The sequence below is a fragment of the Eumetopias jubatus genome, unplaced genomic scaffold (assembly GCF_037043125.1).
Source record: "Eumetopias jubatus isolate StellerSeaLion01/CBP00866 unplaced genomic scaffold, mEumJub1_p1.0 scaffold_13, whole genome shotgun sequence".
Lineage (NCBI taxonomy): Eukaryota > Metazoa > Chordata > Mammalia > Carnivora > Otariidae > Eumetopias > Eumetopias jubatus.
Genome location: NW_028274819.1, coordinates 107,668,681 through 107,688,865, shown reverse-complemented (window position 1 = coordinate 107,688,865; position 20,185 = coordinate 107,668,681). Strand labels below are relative to the sequence as shown.

Below are 20,185 nucleotides of genomic sequence, written 5' to 3'. Positions count from 1 at the left end.
ATATGTGGGGCTTGATCCCATGACCCTGAGATCGTGACCTGAACTGAAATCAAGAATTGGAGACTTAACTGACTAAGCCACCCAGGCTCCCCAGGATTTATTTTTAAAAAGGAGACAAACTAAAAAGTTACCACCTTCTACCATGATCTGACACACACCACATAATGAAATTTAAATGTTATTTTGTAATGTAACTCTTTGTGTACTATCTTTTCTCAAAGGAAAAAATATGTTGGACTTATTGTTGCTATTACCTCAGAGATACTTGTTAAAAAGCAAGCAGACAAGGGTGTGTTTTTCAGTGAGTAGGAAAGAATCATCAGAAGACTTAGTATGGATTTTAGTACCCACTTAGATTCTCTCATTAATTTCCCACCAGTTTCCCATTGCCATTATACCATGGAAATGACAAGTGATCCTACTGAATTTTAGTTAGGGCAAATAGAGCAAAGGAGTTATAAAAAGGGAAATCTAGGGAAGAGAAGTTAACTATAAATGTGATGAAGAGAGAGCTGAGTAATAGAACTGACTTTTTGCTGAATATTTGCTAAACTTTTTGTATACATTCAAATTGTATGTTTGTTGAAGATCTTCATGTTTTTTGTTAATATTCACTTGTCCTAAAATTTTTCATACTGGTCCTAGTTATATGTAAGCATGTTACTGTGTTACTGTTTTTCTCCTAGGAAAATTGTTGATCATTTTGCATGAATGGCCTGCAGCCAACCTGCTCATTAATTTCCCTGTTGCAAGAGGTTTTTGCCAATACACTAGATATTATTTGTGGAATGAGCAACAAAATCAATAAATAAGACATTAAAAAAATCCAGCTATCTTTCCAGGTTTGTTAAACAAATCATTAATACACTGATACTCTGCCTTTGAAACAGGCTTAGTTTTTGCCACAGAGACCATCAAATCTCACTGTTTGATACTGTAAGTAGCTAATTAGCTACCTTTGTTGATAATAGATTTTTGTCTTTCAAAAGTAAATTTACTAAATCTTCCTTTTAATAGCACTTGAAGGGGGGGGAGTGTCAGTACTTCATAGATTTTTGATGAAATAGACATGTCAGCTTGTTACTTGCACTGATTTACAAGTACATTTATGTTGTAATAGACAACACTGTGTTGCATTTTTGTTATTTTTAGGTATTACCACCCTTTATCTCCTTGTGTATGTTCTTCAGTGACTGTTGACCAAATTAATTGAAGCATGTGTAAAAAGATATAAAATGAAGATTTCTGAAATGGTAATAAAAAGACCATCATAAAAAAATACCATGAACAAACTTCCCAAGTGGTTCTTAAATTGCTATAAAATTAATGATATGTTTTTAGAAACAGTCAAAATTATATGTATTTTCTTCTTTATTAATATTGAAAATACTTGAGTATGTATAGACTCTAGTATCCTCATAGCAAGGGGGAAAAAAAACCCCGAATTTTGACATGTTTCTTGCTCAAAACTTGTATTCCTTCTCATAATCAGGGTAAAATCAAACTCCCTAGTGTGTTCTGCAAGACCTTACATAATCCAAACTCTTCCCGTGTCTGTGGCTTCTTCTCCAGGTTGCTCACTCTTGTCTAGTTGCTCTGAATTTTTTTGTTTCTTGAAAACAGTCTCATTTACACTTGGATGCTTTTGGTGCTTACTCTTTCCTCTACCTGGAATTCTTTTTTTTTTTTTTTTTTAAGATTGATTTATTTGAGGGAGAGAGACAGGGAGCAAGCAGGGTGGAGGGGCAGAGGGAGAGAGAGTCTTAGGCAGACTCTGAGCTGAGTGTGGAGCCTGACACGGGGTTCGATCTCAGGACCCTGAGATAGGGTCTGAGCCAAAACCAAGTGGTGGATGCTTAACTAACTGCTCTACGCAGGCGCCCCTCCTCTACCTGGAATTCTTACCTCGATCATCGATGACTTCTTTCACATCATTTAGATCTCTGTTTTAGTGAGCCCTCTTCAGAGAGGCCCTCTTTATCTAAAATTTCCCCGTTCTACCCAGTCACTTCTTAGCCCCTTACTCTGCTTTCGTTCCCACTGTTTAAAACTCCTTGACATGTTCTCTCTCTCTCTCTCTCTCTCTCTCTCTGTGTGTGTATTTTTCTCTACTGGAATGCAACCTCTGTGTATCCTAAGTGCCTAGGGTAGGACGTGGAGTATAGCATATACCCAGTGTTTGTTGAATAAATGACTGAGGCTCCTTTATTTTATCCTTCCTAATCCCATAAGGAATTAGAAGTAGCTTAAAAAATACTTCTAGATATAATAAAATAGAAAACATCAGGCATGCAAAATATAGATAGAATAGAAGTGACTGGTGGGAAATTTAATAGCAGGTCATGCAGGGTTTTACATGTTTCTTAAATATGAATCAGGAATTTGGCTCTGAGATCTTAACTGCCAAAACGAAAAGAACACTTTTTCCATAAGGACAAACATTCTTCTGCACGCTTTTCCTTGCATTTCAACAACTGCCCTTTACAAGACAGAAAATAAATTTTATATGGAAATGTTTAATACCCATCCTTAAAGGAAACTGGAGAGGTGATGCCAAGTTCAGGGAAAGCAGCTCTCTGGAAACAGACCAGTAAGATGTGCACGTCCATATTTCCTCTCTCTCTCTGTCTCCCTACCCCCTAATGTACATGCAGGCTTCTCTGAGTAAAGTAGAGCCATTTTAATGTGATTGTCAATGTACGGCTCTTTTCTAACAGAGCAGCAAGAGAGAGTTTACTTATTATTTCTAAAATGGGTAGCTCATTCCAAACCAAGCTGAAAATTAGCCAGATACCATGCCTTTAGTGAAGTGACGCTTCCTGTAGATGCTCAAATAAATAGCTGATAATAGTACTGTTTTGATCAGATCATTCTGTGATAGTTTGTGGCCTTTTAAAGGAAATTTCCACATCCAGAATCTTGGATTCAGAATTAATGAGGCCAGTTGGTGAGTTTCATGATATTGTAACTCTGGAAATCTTAGTGCACTGGTGGAAAAATTAATTGCATTTTAATAGAGACAGTTCCCATCAGTTCAGCCTGTTTACTTGATATGATTGAAATTGAATGTGTTCACAACTAGCTTGATGTAAATTTTTTTTAGGATCATCATGTTATTTAATGCTTTCATTTATTAACGACTTGGCCAAATCCTTCAAATAATTACATGGTTTAATAATTGAAGTACTTGGGGAAGAAATAGTGCAGAATATGTTGTAAATAGTGTTTGCCAGTGGAAGCATACAAACTTGGAAATGACCACACTGAGTCCCAAAGATTCATTTCATGTTCCAATATAGTCTTTTCTTTTGGACTTAACCACTCTTAGATGTCTCAGACATTCTTTAGGTGTAGTGAAGAAAATATTAGGGAGATGGCAGTTATTATGCATCCTGTCAGTGGCTGGGTAAGAAATTCTCAGAGTTTTCTGTTTCAGTTTAATCATTTGGTTTTTCCCATTTAGAGTTAATGGTTTGGTTAGGTGTCTATTGGGGGAAATTGGTTTGGCAGTATGGTGCAAAGTTGTTTTTTTTTTTTTTTTTTTTTTTGCGACACATCACTAATTGTGAGAGGAATTTGTTTTCATAGTGCTTTTCCTCTCCCTTGTTCCTTTCTTGTGATTTCGTTTTCAGATTGTCTCCTTTCATTACCCTGACTGTCTTAACCTCTGCATGGCTGTCCTTTCCTCCTGCTTTGTGCTTACATGCTGTCTCTTTGGTCCCATAGTCTTCCTTGAATCTTGTCACAGATCTCTTACTACTTTTCTAATTTTCCCTCCAACTTTATTTCACCTCTGTGTGTAATTACTAATTGTCTTTTTCTTAGAGTGACATAAGAAGTTTAGAGCTTACCGTTGTTTCAAGCTGGATAATTGCTTAATTTATTTTACTGTTAGTTTCATCACCTTTAAGATGTAAGCAATACCTCAAAAGAGTTGTTGTGACCAGTAAATGATATATAAACATCTAGCATGCTGTCCAGCACTTGGCATCACTATTTACTGTTCCATACACTTCTCAAAGAAAATTTTTAATGACCTTCTGATATGCCAGGTAAACCCATCTGGATTGTCATGCATTGGAGTGTAGGACAAATTTCATAATATGTGGCATGGATTAAGAAACAGGCTTTGTTGGGAAAAGGATGTTTAATGGGGGAAAGAAGTAAGGCCTGAGTTTCCCCTCTCCTTATAATCCACATAGAGGTGTGCCAGGGTTTTAGCAGTCTGCTCAATAGAAAGCATAGATTTTTATTCCAGTGAAAGTTTGCTGTTCCCTGTTTTTCTCCCTTACTATAGAAGTGGTAGATCAACCTTATCAGTGAGTAGTAGTCACCCATACTGCTTGAACCAGAGAGCATAGTTGTGGGTGCGTGCAGTCATCTGAGAAATGCATTGGTCCAGCATGTGGAGACCTGAGGCCGCAGGAAGTTGGATCTACCTTGCAAAGGGGAGAAGCCATGGTCCTGTCAGAAGCTGAGCATGCTCACAACCTGTCATGCTGGGAGAAGGGGAGGGCACCCACAGTGACTCCTGACATTGTTTTCAGACGGTTCTTGTGTCACACCTTATTATCGCCCAGGGTCAGTGGATCCCTTTTCTCAACAAATAAGTGTCAAATTGAATGTGAAATGTGTTGTTGTTGTTGTTGTTGTTTAATTTCTGTGCTATTTAAGCAAGATGATGGCACAATGGCTAACTGAAGAATGCATTTCAGAGTCTTTGTGTCAGTGTTGCTCCCAATGAAAATTGTCTTGATTTGCTCAGGCTCAGCTCAGCTTCACAAATAACTACTGATTTTTTCGGGCACAGTGCGGCCACTTACTTTAGAAATTAAAAGCCAAGACAAAATCCATATCCTCAGAGAGTTGAGTGTCTAAGGGGGATAACAGAAGTGGAAGAATCTTTTTTTTTCCCCTAAAGATTTTATTTATTTATTTGACAGAGAGAGAGAGAACAAGCAGGTGGAGGGGCAGAGGGAGAGGGAGAATCAGGCTCCATGCTGAGCAGGGAGCCTGATGCGGGGCTTGATTCCAGGACCCTGGGATCATGACCTGAGCTGAAGGCAGACGCTTAACTACTGAGCCACCCAGGCGCCCCAAAGTGGAAGAATCTTTATGGGAATATAAGAAATGTCATAAGAGACATTACCAGAAGGCTGAGAGTAGAAAGTGAGAAAAGTTTCTCAAAGATAGCCAGTATCACATCTTAATTCACTGAATTTTGCCTTTTGGGGGAGATTTTCAAGCATATTGATAGCTCCTGCATTTTCTAGTCTATGGATGGGACAGTAGGGAGGAGAGTGATTTAAAAAGTGATTAGCTAGGTAGCATACAGAGTTTAGAGATTAGCAAAGATTTCATTTTAATTCTTTGGGAATTGTGGTTTATAGTAGTTTTTGTTAAGTTGTAACTCAGAATATTACATTTTAGTGCTACAAATTTCCTAACAAAATGGCAGGGACTCATTCTAAGATGGGAGAAAAATTAACGAGCAGTCATCTGTCAACAGTTTCTGATGGCTGTCAAAATTTATTTTTAATGTTTAAGTGCCAAGGAGGGCAGATGGAAATTGTATTAAGCACAGCATGCAGTTTGCCAGGAAATAAAAGCACAGCATAGAGCATTGAGGGACAGAATGCTTTTTCTATACATGCTATGCTTTTGAGATTTAAGAATATTAGAAGTCAGGTTTAGTAGTCCTATCTATGGTCCTTCTGTGAAAGCAGAAAGGACACTTTTAAAATGCATTCCTTGAAGGAGTCTTTTAATTTTAAAGAAAACATGTGCTGTCCATCAGTTCTTGATTTCAGTTTTATGGAGTCTCTTGAGTATTGTTTAGGAAAATTTTGATCGTTGGAGGAGGTGTTTCTAAGATACTGTTGCTGTATGTGGTGTCACAGTAAGAGCACAGGCTAACTTCCTGGGGAACATAGAGTGCTCGCCCTAACTTTGCCATCACTGGCCCTGTGGGTTTGAAATCCTCTTATCCTGTGCGTGGATACATGGTGCTTATGTCTGAGTGATCTCGGAAGGTCCTTTCATCCTTCCATGTTCTGTACTCATGCCAGTGTCTTTTATCACCATTATATGGCTTTGTAGACCACCATTTTATAAATGGTGTATTTTTAAGAATATCCAATTTTAAATAATTAGACACCATCCGGGCACATTTTGATGAAACATGGTACAGTGGGCTGGCCTTTGACTTTTCATTTGGTATTTTTTGCTTAACTAACATTCATATACAATAGATGGCAGATCTTGGAAATTTTACTGTACATGGAGTTGTACACATGGCTTGGACTGGACATAGTAGTGATACTTATTATTTCTCTTTTAGTTAAGATACATCCCATGCATATCTTGTGATTCACTAATGTCAGTCAATGTAGAAAAACACGAGACACTGGAACCATGTATAACCAGTAGCAGTGATTGCTTTGTCTTGGGGGGCTGGGAGGTCTGCATTAGCATCTCATCCATGTCTTGCAGTAGTGTATCAAATATGGCTAACTCAACCAGGTACCAAGCCCAATTGGAGTTTAGTATATATCTTAGTTCTGTTATTGTAGTTCTTTTTGAACGGTTTAAATCGGAGAGAGATTCTGTTTCTGTAATTTAGAGTATAGATGCATGAGTTTGTGTGTAATTTTTTAAATTGGCAGTTTGCTGAATAAGTAATATTATATGACCTGTGTTTGTTAGACTTTCATGATGAATGAATTTTCAGAAACTCTGCTTTAGATTACACTAACCAGACAGCCAGGTAATTTGTTAATATTGTAGGTGCTGGAGCCAACTCTAGAATTCTTAGTTAAACCTATAACTAAATATTGTTGAATGTTACTTTGATGCTATTTCATTTTGTTCAAACAAATTCTGAATAAATTAGCTATTGGTACCTTCTTGCCGAGTCTCTGCTATCACTTGGAAGGAAGGTGATAGAGGCCAAAACCACTCAGGTGCTCCCCCAAGGAGAAGTGTCATTGTCTTGCTGCCTTACCTTAGTTGCAGAGCTGCTGTCCCAGGTCTTTTACTTTGTTCATTACCACTGGTCCTGCCTTTTTAATTCTGTTAACTGGATGGCCATGTGATACAAGATAGCTTTTGTTTTTAATACCACTGTTTTTTTTTTTTTTGATGTACTTATAATATTTCTAAGTTATAGAAGAATTTCAAAAGTTGTAGGAGACAACAGAAATTGATGTAGCCAATTTGGACCCAAGTTAGAAATGAAATCCATACTGTCATTTTTTGAAGTCTAAAAAGAGAGGAAAAAAGTATATATCAGGCCCTGTTTCTCTAAATTGCTTCCAGCTGCCTGCTTCCTAATATAGAAATATTTATTAAAGGTGGCAGGTTAAAAATTGGATTCCTAAGGCAAAATATGACTGTTTCCGTAATTTTGTTAAAGAACAGGAAGCATCTGAGATTTCACGTCTGTGGTAGCTTTTCCTTTTTTTTTATTTTTTATTTTTATTTGGTTTGTTTTTTGGGGGGAGGGGTATGGTGTGGAACAAATAATACATATTTCCTGGCTAGCAAAACAAAATAGTAAACAGCTTAGACAATTTCAGCGAACTAAAGAAGATTTCCTCATGTAGTGAATGAGAAATAGGAAACTATTCTTTACGTGTTCCAACAGGATAAAGGTGTTCATAAAGGTAGAAGGAAGCATTTAAGATAGTTAAGTAAGACAGACAGTAATGAATCTGGCTGGCCATGAAACTCAGGGATGAGGCTAGAAGTAAGGAAATAAGCAAAATAAAATACAGCTGGGTGGAAAAACAAAATTGAAATCTTATCTAGACTAATTGGAGGCAGTGAAAGATTTGAAGAATTATTAGACTGAAATACTATAAAGAGGCTTTTTAAAATAGAGGAAAAATTTGTTAATTCTGACATTGTTGAGAAAGGCGAATATATCGAAGGAAAAAAAACCCCTGTTGTTTGAGGGTTTGGTGGGGAAACTTGTATGTGAAGAGTAGGAGAAGGAATTGAGGAAAATAGAAACCGTATTGGAGATCTATCAGAAACTTAGTTTTCTGAAAGCATTCAGTAGTTAAGGTGGCAGGTACACACTCAGAAGAGTTTATTAGGGTAAGAGCATATTCTGGAAAGTATCCCAGGTTAAGCCTATGGATTCAGAAAGGTAGGAATCCAGAAGGAGGAATCTATTAGTCAAAAACTGTGTAGAATGGCTGTGCCTTATGATCCTCCATAAGCAGAAGGAGGGAAGTCCACACAAAGTTGAGATCACTACATATCTATGTAGTTTTTGGCCTGGTGGGAAAAAAAAGAGCAATTTTCAGTTGTCTGCTTTCCTGTTTATGTTGACCTGTTAAGATGATTTTTAAAAGAATCATAAATATTTTGTAATAAATATGTTGTCATGTTTCTTAATATATTTAGTATTCATTAACCATTTTCATCACTCTACATTAGAATTGCAGTTCACAGACTACAAAGAAAATAGTAGTGCAGGGTCTTATTGACCATACAGAATAGAGAGAGATTAACATTTACTTATGGTCTGTTTCTTAATGTAATCAGAAGGACTAATCTAGCTTTGAAATGTGAAGAATTTTGAAAGGATATGTGGGCTCTCATCTGTATAACTTTGTGTTTGAAATAAACATACATTATCTATAAAATATAAAAAATTGGGAAGGATTTCTAGAATGGGTCTTTAGGCTGTCTTTTAGATACAATTTATGAAGTGTCGGTATCAAGTAATAGACAAGTATCATACACAAATAAATTCTATTAACAGCTGTGATTCTCATCAGAAAGGAATTAGGGTTTGGGCCTTGTAATTTGAAATCTCATATTCAGTATCTAACATTTATATTTGTATGTGAAAACAGTTATTTTAAAAACCATTACAAATGCTGTATCAGAAAGTAGAATCTGAATAAAATCTTTATTAATGGGCCATGAACTGGAAAGTTGAAAAAAGGTATAAGTTTCTCAGAATAGCAATTTTCAAACATTCTTTCAAAATTGATAGAAACATAAAAGGCACATACTGAGTCAAATTATGATGGTGTAACCTAAGACAGTTTGAACAAAAATCAACTAAGCATTGTAGAGTGGGGACAACAAAGCCAAGTGCCCTTTGATTTAAATTGTGCACCCTTGAACAAATTGCTGAATTTATCTAAGCTTTGGTTTTCTAATTAAAAAAATTATCAGGGACCAGATTTGACTTGTAGTTGTTATGAGCAGTAAGTGAAGTAATGCTTTATTCCACTGAGAATTTATTCACTAATTCTTCTTTCAAGAAATACATACTGAATGTTTCCTGTGTGCCAGCCTCTCTGTGATGCCCTGAGGACAGATTACAATCTCTTAGGAAAAAGAAGACAGGAACACAAGGGACGACTATGTGGCTTACTGTAGTGGGGGCAAGAGTGCATACAAAGTCCATTAGCAGGCTGCTGTAGTACAGTCTACTGCAGAGGTGGTGATTACTGGGACTTGGGTAGAGGGGCACTAGCTCTTGTCATTCTCTCCAACTCTTTCGTTTCCTATTTTTATCAATATGGCCAAATTTATGCATATTACCAAGGTTTATTATAGCTTGCCTTCTATTAAACTTTAAACAAGGGCGCCTGGGTGACTCAGTTGGTTAAGCGACTGCCTTCGGCTCAGGTCATGATCCTGGAGTCCTGGGATCGAGTCCCACATCGGGCTCCCTGCTCAGCAGGGAGTCTGCTTCTCCCTCTGACCCTCTTTCCTCTCGTGCTCTCTATCTCTCATTCTCTCTCTCTCAAATAAATAAAATCTTTAAATAAAATAAAATAAAATAAACTTTAAACAATAAGATTGGTAAATGTGGACATTTTGGAAAAAGAAAAATGCTGTGACATTGATTTGAACATTTTATAAGATTATTTCCATAATTTATAATTTATAAGCACTCCTGTTTCATATCCTTTTAGTTGATCTGCATTTAAAGGTCCGTTGTCTCCTTCCTGTCCCTTGCATGGCCCACCCTGGTCCCCCTGCTCCAGCCGCTGTGTAATTCTAGGACTGCTGCTTTGTTTTACCTTTACATTTGTGGAGGAGCTCTGAAAAGAGAAACTGTTGCTGTAACATCATTTTATCTATTTTTATTTATTTTTTTAAGATTTTATTTTAGAGAGCGAGAGAGCACACAAGCAGGGGGAGGAGCAGAGGAAGAGGGAGAGGGAGACAGTCTCTGGCAGACTCCCTGCTGAGCGTAGAGCCTGATGCAGGGCTGGATCCCACAACCCTGAGATCATGACCTGAGACGAAATCAAGGGTGGGATGCTCAACTGGCCGAGCCACCCACACAGCCCTGTAACAGCATTTTAAACAGAAGTCCAGTTGTATTCTAGGTGGCTCTTTATTTTTAATCGTAGTAAAGTACATCTAATGTAAAACGTACTACCGCCTGAACCTTTGAGTATAGAGTCCAGCACCGTGAAGCACATTGTAGTTGTAATTGTACAAGATTTCACAAACGTACTTTTTCTACTTACTGGTGGTGGCGTTTTTATTTCTTTTTTCTCCCTAGGTTTATTGAGGACTAATTGGTAAGTATGATTGTATGTAAAGTATACAACGTGATTTTGTTTGTATGGACAGTGTGAAATGACTACCAAGATTGAGATAATGCATCTATTACTTCACAGTTAACTTTTTTCTGTCTGTGATGAGGATGCTTAAGGTGTACTCTCAGCAAATTTTCAAGTTCACAATACAGTTTTTTTTAGCTATAGTCACCATGCTGTACATGAGATCCTCAGTTTATTCATCTTATAACTGAAAGTTTATACCCTTTGACCTACATCTCACAATTTCTCCCTCTTCCCAGCCCCTGGCAACTACCATTCTATGTTTCTTTGAAATTTTTTTCTTTTTAAATATTTTTTCTCTTTTTTCTCTTTAAATATTCCACATATAAGTCATACCATACAGTGTCGGTCTCTGACTTACTTCACTTAACATGATGCCCTCCAGGTTCATCCTAGTGTCACCAAATGGCAGGTTTCCATTCTTTCTCATGGCTCAATAATATGCCATGGTATTTGTCTGCCATGTTTTCTCAATCAATTTATCCTTTGACAGATACTTAAGATGGTTTTTCATGTCTTGACTATTGTGAGTAATGCTGCAGTGAACATGGAAATGCAGATATCCCTTTTAGAAACTGCTTTTGTTTCCTTCGGATTTATACACAGGAGTGAGTGGTATTGTTGGATCATATGGTAGTTTCAATTTTTAATTTTTTGGGGAACTCCATTCTGTTCTCCACTGTTGCTGTGCCAGTTCACATTCCCACCAACAGTGCACGAGGGTTCCCTGTGCACTGTTGCCAACACTTGCTACCTTTGGTCTTCTTGATGATAACTCTCCTAATAAGTGTGAAGTGCTGTCTCATTGTGGTTTTGATTTATTTCCCTGATGATTAAAACTCCTAGAAGAAAACATAGGGAAAAAGCTCCTTGACATTGGTCTTGGCAGTGATCTTTTAGATAAGACCCCATAAGCACGGACACCAAAAGCTGAAATAAACAGATTGACTATATCAGACCGAAATGCTTCTGCACAGCAAAGGAAACAAAAAGGCAGCCTGTGGAATGGGAGAAAATATTAGCAAAGCATATATTGAATAAAGGCTTTCTGAGATATAGATAGGGAACTCCAAAGCAAAAAACCCAAACGATCCAATTAAAAAATGGACAAAGGACCTGAATAGACTCTTTTCCAAAGAAGACAATACAAATAAATAGCCAATAGGTACATGAAAAGGTGCTCAACATCACTAATCATCAAGGAAGTTTCTTTTTTTTTTTTACATTGGATTAAGTTTTATAGGAAAAGAGAAATAAAACGAGTTCCATAAGAGAAACAACTATGAAAAATTCCTGACTTCTGGAAGAGCTTGTTCATATTTTTTTTTTTTTGCTAGCCCAACAAAAATGTTTATTTTTTTTTCAGTAAATGCAATTCCTTTTTTTTTTTTTTGATGTAGTGTTCCATGATTCATTGTTTGCATATAACACCCAGTGCTCCATTCAGTACATGCCCTTTTTAATACCCATCACTGGGCTAACCATCTCCCACCCCCCCTCCCCTCTAGAACCCTCAGTTTGTTTCTCAGAGTCCATAGTCTCATGGTTCGTCTCCCCCACCGATTTCCCCCCATTCATTTTTCCCTTCCTACTATCTTCTTCTTTTTTTTTTTTTAACATATAATGTATTATTTGTTTCAGAAGTACAGGTCTGTGATTCAACAGTCTTATGCAATTCACAGCATTCACTATAGCACATACCCTCCCCAACGTCTATCACCCAGCCACCCCATCCCTCCCACCCCCCAACCAGTCCAGCAACCCTCAGTTTGTTTCCTGAGATTAAGAATTCCTCATATCAGTGAGGTCATGTGATACATGTCTTTCTCTGATTGACTTACTTTGCTCAGCATAATACCCTCCAGTTCCATCCACATCGTTGCAAATGGCAAGATTTCATTTCTTTTGATGGCTGCATAATATTCCTTGTATATATATACCACATCTTCTTTATCCATTCATCCTTTGATGGAAGTTTATTTCTTAAGAAAAGATTTTGTAGGTGGCTTTCAAATAAAATGTCAAATGGTGCATCTTTCATTAATACTGTGAATTATCATAGTTCAGTAACTTTAAGATGGTGAAGGAATTATACTGACATAGCAGGTGTTTGTTTTGTTTTGCTTTTTAAATCATGAGTTCTAGGGTATGGTGATTTAGCCAATGGAAATTAAGTACATTTGGACTCTTAGGCAAGGATGCTTATAAACGCTATGAAATAGGTTGTAATAGGTAATCTGTAAGGTCCTCAGTAGGTTTGATTGTTCTTTATTTTGTTGGTATCCTTCACATACATACGTACATACATACATTTATTTATTTATTTGAGAGAGGGTGAGTGCACTCACGTGTGCTTGTGCATGCACCTGGGGGGAGAGGGGCAGAGGGAGAGAGTCTCAAGCAGACTCCTGCTGAGCATGGAGCCCAACATGGGGCTGGATCGCAGGACCCTCAGAGCATGACCTGAGCCAAAACCAAGAGGCAGGTTTCTGACTGAGCCACCCAGGCACCCCAGTCTCCTTCACTTTTAGATACCATTTCTGTTATAGACCGTTAATTATTCTGTGATGTGTGTGGGAGCTACTTTAAGGAAACATAAACATCTGATTTCTTCAGAGTATCTTTTCTTTTAATTCTAACTTTCATCTCCTTATGGTGTTGTTTTTCCTTTTTTTGCAATGATACTTTCATTGTACCCTCTAGGATGTATAGTAGTAATGCTTGTATTAAAGTGGGGTTTCTTTTTCCTTTGATTATATTTTGAATCTTCTGGTAGCCGGTGTTAAAAGTAACACGGACCTTCTGCTAGGAAGGAGCACTGCTTTTAGCGACTGTTCTTGTTCTTTCTTCCAAGTTATTTGTGGCAACCTTCTACAGCTATAACAAGACCTTGAAAATAATTTGATGCTTTATCACTTTTGTATTTTACGATATTTTCCTTTTAGCATTTGATTCTGAAGTCTAGAATACATGTGCTGGAAGTGCAAATGGAAATGAAAATTGCATTTTGATGTTTTACATCTTGTCAGGAAATCTTTCATTAGGCTCTTTGGTGGCTGCAAATTTCATTCTTATACCAATAATACAAAATCTTGTAGTCAAAATATAACTTTTACCTAACAATAAGATACTTGATATTTTTCATGATTTAATGAATAGAAATTTAAAGTATTAATGAGCATTTCTTCCCTTATCCAAGAGCCAGTGTTGAAACTCTTAGGAAAAGTGAAATCTGCATTTTAAGGAGTTAAATTCATTTTCGAAAAGTCTTTTAGTTGGAAAAGTATTGTTAAATGTGGTATAAAAAAATCCAGAAATTTTCATTATTTTTAAAAATTGACTACATAAAGATTAAAAATATATGTTTAGCAAAAAACAAAACAAAGCAAAACAACAAAATATTACCCTGTATGGCAAAAGTCTGAACTTAAATGATACAGTGGGAGAAAATATTGATACATTTTTAACAAATGAAAAGATTTCACAAATTAATAAAATGCCAGGAATTCATTAAAAATACTGGTAATTAATATACATGGTGCATGGGGGGAAATGCCTTTGAAAAGATGTTCTGCTATGCTTAAAACAATATAAATGTAATTAAAACTTCCCTGAGATGTTATTTTTTCACCTGACAAAAACATAAAGCCTAATAATCTATTTTTTTAATAGATGTGGAGAATCGGTTGCTCTCAAATTTTTGTTGGGAATATTAAATTTTGTGTAAATTCTCAGAAGGGTTATTTGGCAATATCTTTTGAAATATAAATGCACATAGTTTTTGACTGAGTGCTTTAAGTTTTAGAAATTTATCCTAGGTAAATAGATGCACATTTATATGAAGCTATGTATACAAGGTTGTTGATTGCAGGGATAGCTTTTTTAGTATCTTGGTGTTCTTCATATATATTTGAATATGGGCAGAATGTCTCTGGAAAGGATATAGAAAAAGCTATTAACACTGTTTGTTTTTTGGGAGGTAAACATGGGGCTGAAGAAGACATGAATGGCAACTTTTTAATATGAATAAGACATGAATTCATAGGAAGTGAATATCCTTTACAAAATAAATGAGCATGTGTCACCTGCTAAAGTTAATATTTAAAAGAATGACATTGAACTAAGCTAAGCCTCTCTTATAAACCCTATGTGAAATCCACCATCAGTGGACACCCAGAAGGTACCAGCAATGCCACCGTGTTTGGGTGTTTGCCCCTCAGTTCAAACATTTGTCCCTCAAAAGGAAATTTTCCTTAACTTCCTCTCCCCAGCCTAGACTGGCTAGGGCAGGTACCCTATTACATAGAATTCATTCATCTTGTATATTTTTTCTGAGCACTTAATACATTTGTGATTAAATACTTAATATTTTTCACTGTTTTAATGTCTTTTTTCTGCCGATAGAGTTAGGCTCAGGGAGGCTTGGGAGTCCACCTGTCTCTTTCACTGCTGGGGTCTCAGTATGCACTGCAGTGTCTTGTATGTGGATGACACTCTTGTGCATATTTGAAGAAAACTCTCCAGTACTGGAGTAAAGCCACAGCCTATCAGTAAAATAAGATAAACGTGTGTCTTCTCACCCATGTTGCAATTTCTGTTCTTCCTTTCTGTAGCTTCCCTCAGACAAGCAAACTTTTTTGTAGGGGGAGATCACAGCTCCCTTTTAGAATCCATGATAAACTGTAAAGATGCAAAGATGCAAATACCCGCCCCATGTTTTGTGACGTAATTCAGTGGTTTCACGGGTTTCCCTGAAGCTCTTGATGTGGAGCTTTAGTGGAACCTGCATCATCCCAAGGTTCCACTCTGTAGGGTTGGTTTTCTGACTGACCTTTTTTCTGTTCTGACAGTATTTGGTATTTCTGCTTTGTGACTTTTTCTCTCATTCCTGGGACCAGGCATTTGTATTTTATTATGAAAAATTTCTAGCATAAAGAAAAGTTGAAGAGAATGTACTTTTGGACACCAAAATATTGACCACTCATATTCTACAGTTCCCCTTTTACCACATAATTCTCCATCTATCCCTTTATCACCTTTTTAAATGTAATGCATTTCAGAGTAAGTTGCCAACAGCATTACACTTTCTTCCATATACTTGAGCTTGCCTGTCATTCATTAAAGTTCAGTATTTGTTTACAGGACTCTTTTGAGGTAGAAATTTATGTACAGTAAAATACACCGATCTTAAATGTAACGTTTGAATATTTTTTTTAAAGATTTTATTTATTTATTCATGAGAGACAGAGAGAGAGAGAGAGGCAGAGGGAGAAGCAGGCTCCCAAGGAGCAGGGAGCCCATGTGGGACTCGATCCCAGGACTCTGGGATCGTGACCTGAGCCGAAGGCAGACGCTTAACCATCTGAGCCACCCAGGCGCCCTAACATTTGAATATTGACTGTTGTATACACCTATGTAACTCAAACTCCCATCAAGATAATAGAGTATGACCATCACCCCCAGAAGGTTTCTCCTCAGCATTTTTTTGTTTTTATTTAAGTGGTGATAATTTACTTCTATTTGTTATTTTTACATCATGATGATCCTCTGAGTTTGCACTATTTGATCAGCATTGTCTCTCTGATGACAGAACATTAGCCAACCCAGGATCCTCAAGAATTGACTTAACCCTAAAACCCAAGAAGATCAAGTAGGAGTCATTAACACAGTCGCCAACCCTCGTGGCTGTATTGGTGGTGCTCTTTGGTAATTGTCTCTGGGGGAAAGTGGGGGCTGGGGGTGTAGGAGTAATGGCTGAACAGAAGGAAGTGGGGGGTCTTATTAATGCCCTGTGTTCACAAGGTGTCCTACAGGTGGCAGCTTAATTTCTGTTGACAAGCTTCTTATCACCCTGTTCTCTTTCAATTTAGTTTTACCACCACACAATTTACTGAGTTACTTGTCAAAGTAAGGAAATGATGATTGTATTATTTTCCAACAATAAGAGTAATTTATCGGCTCTACAACTGGGGATGCTCGCAGCTCTCAAGCTCGCAGCTCTCAAGCTCGCAGCTCTCAGCGCCAGGCCCAGTTTCCTTCAAAATGTCTACTGTTCACGAAATTCTCTGCAAGCTCAGCTTGGAGGGTGATCGCTCCACGCCTCCAAGTGCATATGGGTCGGTCAAAGCATACACCAATTTTGATGCTGAGTGTGAATGCTCTGAACATTGAAACAGCCATCAAGACCAAAGGTGTGGATGAGGTCACCATTGTCAACATTTCGACCAACTGCAGCAATGAACAGAGACAGGATATTGCCTTTGCCTACCAGAGAAGGACCAGAAAGGAACTTGCGTCAGCACTCAAGTCAGCCTTGTCTGGCCACCTGGTTACCGTGATTTTGGGCCTATTGAAAACACCTGCTGAGTATGACGCTTCTGAGCTGAAAGCCTCCATGCAGGGGCTGGGGACTGATGAATGAGTCCCTCATTGAGATCATCTACTCAAGGACCAACCAAGAGCTTCAGGAAATTAACAGAGTCTACAAAGAAATGTACAAGACTGATCTGGAGAAGGACATCGCTTCTGACACATCTGGTGACTTCCGCAAGCTGATGGTTGCCCTTGCAAAGGGTAGAAGAGCAGAGAATGGCTCTGTCATTGATTATGAACTGATTGACCAAGATGCTCAGGATCTCTATGATGCTGGAGTGAAGAGGAAAGGAACTGATGTGCCCAAGTGGATCAGCAACATGACTGAGTGGAGTGTGTGTCACCTCCAGAAAGTATTTGAAAGGTACAAGAGCTACAGCCCTTATGACATGCTGGAGAGCATCAAGAAGGAGGTCAAAGGAGACCTGGAAAATGCTTTCCTGAACCTGGTCCAGTGCATTCAGAACAAGCCCCTGTATTTTGCTGACCGGCTGTACGACTCCCTGAAGGGCAAGGGGACTCATGATAAAGTCCTGATTAGAATCTTGGTCTCTCGCAGTGAAGTGGACATGTTGAAAACTAGGTCTGAACTAAAGAGAAAGTACGGCAAAACCCTGTACTACTACATCCAGCAAGACACGAAGGGCGACTACCAGAAAGAGCTGCTGTACCTGTGTGGTGGGGATGACTGAGGCCCACGACGGATGAGCGCCCGGGAGTGGTGCTCCTCTGTTTCCAGCTAACAGTTCTAGAAAATAGCCTGTGACTAACAGTCCCCTTGTGCCTGTCCCCGCGAGGATGGTGTTAGCATCACCCCCTCCCCATCCTTATGTCAGTTGCCTAAGCATTACCTGCCTCTCATGTCTAGTCTCTCCTTTTAGCCAAAGAAATGAACATTCTGAGGAGTTGGAAGGGAAATCTATGATGTGAAACACTTTGCCTCTTGTGTACTGTGTCATAAACAGATGAATAAACTGAATTTTTACTTGAAAAACAATAATAGTAATGTATCTCAGAGTCCAGTGGTAGGGAGAGGGTTGTGAGGGATGGGCAGAGCAGTTTAGGGCCCTGTGCAACCAGATGGCAACATTCATGCGGTCAGGGCCAGTGGAGGTGTGGGGGGGGGGGTGGAGGAGGTGGGATATCCCCCCTCCTGAAGAAGAAATCTAAAACAATTGAATTTCCTTTCATAGAAATCCTGTGAGGTGCACACATAGAAATTTTAATGTATTGATGTCTCTCTCTGATGTAATATCAATTTGTTACTTCAGAAGAGATTAATCTTTTCATAAGCATTTTGTGGATTTAAAATCTTAGAATGTTCTTAAATTTGAAATGATCCATGGTCTGAGAAATAAGCATAGTTGGATAATATAGCTTGCATGTTTTAAGAACCAGAATTATAACAGCAGTTTTAGTAATACATTACCACATAAGAGAACCATTGGTGTCAAAGTAACTTTCTTGTTGTACTTAAATTATCATATTGCGGATACGCTATCTGATTTTCATAATAAGTATTATCTAAAAATATAATGATTAATAACTTGACACAAACCTCTGTTTTAGTGTGGTGTTGTTTTTGATCTCATGGTACTTTATTTTTAAGCATTTTTAAATTCATTATCAATAATATTTAAGTGAATTGTTCTTTCTGTGTATATTTATTAACATAATATAATGGTTGTAGCCAGGGGTATATCTTTTCGAAGCTTCTGATAATTCTTGTTTCCTAGATCAGTCCCTCCTTTCTTACTTTTTCTTGGGTGGTTACCTGTAACACAGAGTTAAAAAAACCAACCAATTAGGAAATTCAAAGTCCAGAATTTTGCAAATTAGACCTCTGTGCAGTTGGCATGATCTCTTTAGGTAGTGTGAAATCAATATATAATAGTAGTATTTGAGGTTTATTGAATACTTACATTTTGTGTGTTTTACATTTATTGTTAAACTCTCCAGAACAACTCTATGAGATAGAGGTATTATCGAGGATACTCAATTTATAGCTAAAGCACAGTGATTAAATAACTTACTCTTACACAGCTCATAAGTGGTAGAGCTTGAATTCAAATCCATTTTCTTAACTGTTGCACCAAAGACTTATTCTGTCTACTCATCTGATGGAGGCTTCCTTAGATTCGTTTATTAACCACCACCCATGGTACCCCTGGGTCTAATGTGAGGAGTATAATGCAGATCCCTCTGAGTGGTGAGTTACGTACTGTCACTCATCAGTGCACACCATGCTATGACCTGGACAGCTCCCCACTTCAGATGGTTCGCTCATTCACTTAGCATAAGTAAACAATGGCTCTGCATTTTTAATACCCTGCTTTGGTGGTTTTAGGACATTAGGTGGGTTCTGATCAGTGTATCCTGTTAAAAGTACTCTGATTCTATCTGACCTTTGGACACAGCTTAGTTATCAAAGGATATTTTCCAGTGTTCATATATAAATTACTGTAATAGGAGGAAGAATGTTGAGCTGCAAACAATGTACTGTAGTAATTTTGCTTTCCAGGTAAACATTTTCCTATTCTGAAAATTTAATTTTGCCCTTGGAGTTAGAGCTATTTCTAAAATGTGCTCTGTGTTATAGCTGCAAGGTAGCTTTATTTATGTGGAATGTCCTTTTTTCACGTTATCACGTTTCTTCTGGTGTCTCAACATTATCAGGATAGCATAGTTTTAGTAATAGAAGAAATTTTAAAGGTTACTTATGTCTAACATTTATCTTGTTTAGATTTAAGCCCCTTTAGCACTGTGGGGGTACCATTAGTTAAAAAATCTAATAACTTGATTTCTGGATAGTATTTTTGGTGCTTATTAGCCAGTGAGCCAGTAAATACATTTAATTTTGGAAAGTGTATTGCAGAGTTAAATTGCTGATATAAATGCAGCCATTTAACTAATCATCTTTGTTTTTTGTACATTTTCATACAGAAAAAAGAACCTTCTAAATCCAGTGTCAAGAAAAAAGTGACCAAGGTCGCAGAAGCAAAAAAAGTAATGAAGAGAAATTTTAAAGTGAATAAGAAGATAACATTTACTGATGAAGGGGAGGTAAGATTCTTAAATGCTTCATTTCTGAGGCACCATCCAAGTATTGTAGAGTCTGACTCTCGTCTGACTTACATTCCTTAATGAGAAAAAGAAACTGTTTCTTTAAAGCACTAGGCAGCTCCTGTCAGTGTTGTCTTAGGCGGTTC

The 20,185-nt window shown here is 37.6% G+C and overlaps 1 protein-coding gene and 1 pseudogene across 1 annotated transcript in view; both read left to right on the top strand.

Moving 5' to 3' along the window:
- The window catches only part of DDX10 (DEAD-box helicase 10), a 268,814-nt gene that overhangs the window by 130,365 nt on the left and 118,264 nt on the right, over nucleotides 1–20,185 (top strand). Inside the window, exon 14 of the mRNA XM_028105941.2 lies at nucleotides 19,920–20,039. Coding sequence (XP_027961742.1) covers nucleotides 19,920–20,039 — 120 coding nt within the window. The remainder of the gene's footprint in view (nucleotides 1–19,919; nucleotides 20,040–20,185) is intronic.
- Nucleotides 16,616–17,703, top strand: LOC114211388 (annexin A2 pseudogene; annotated as a pseudogene).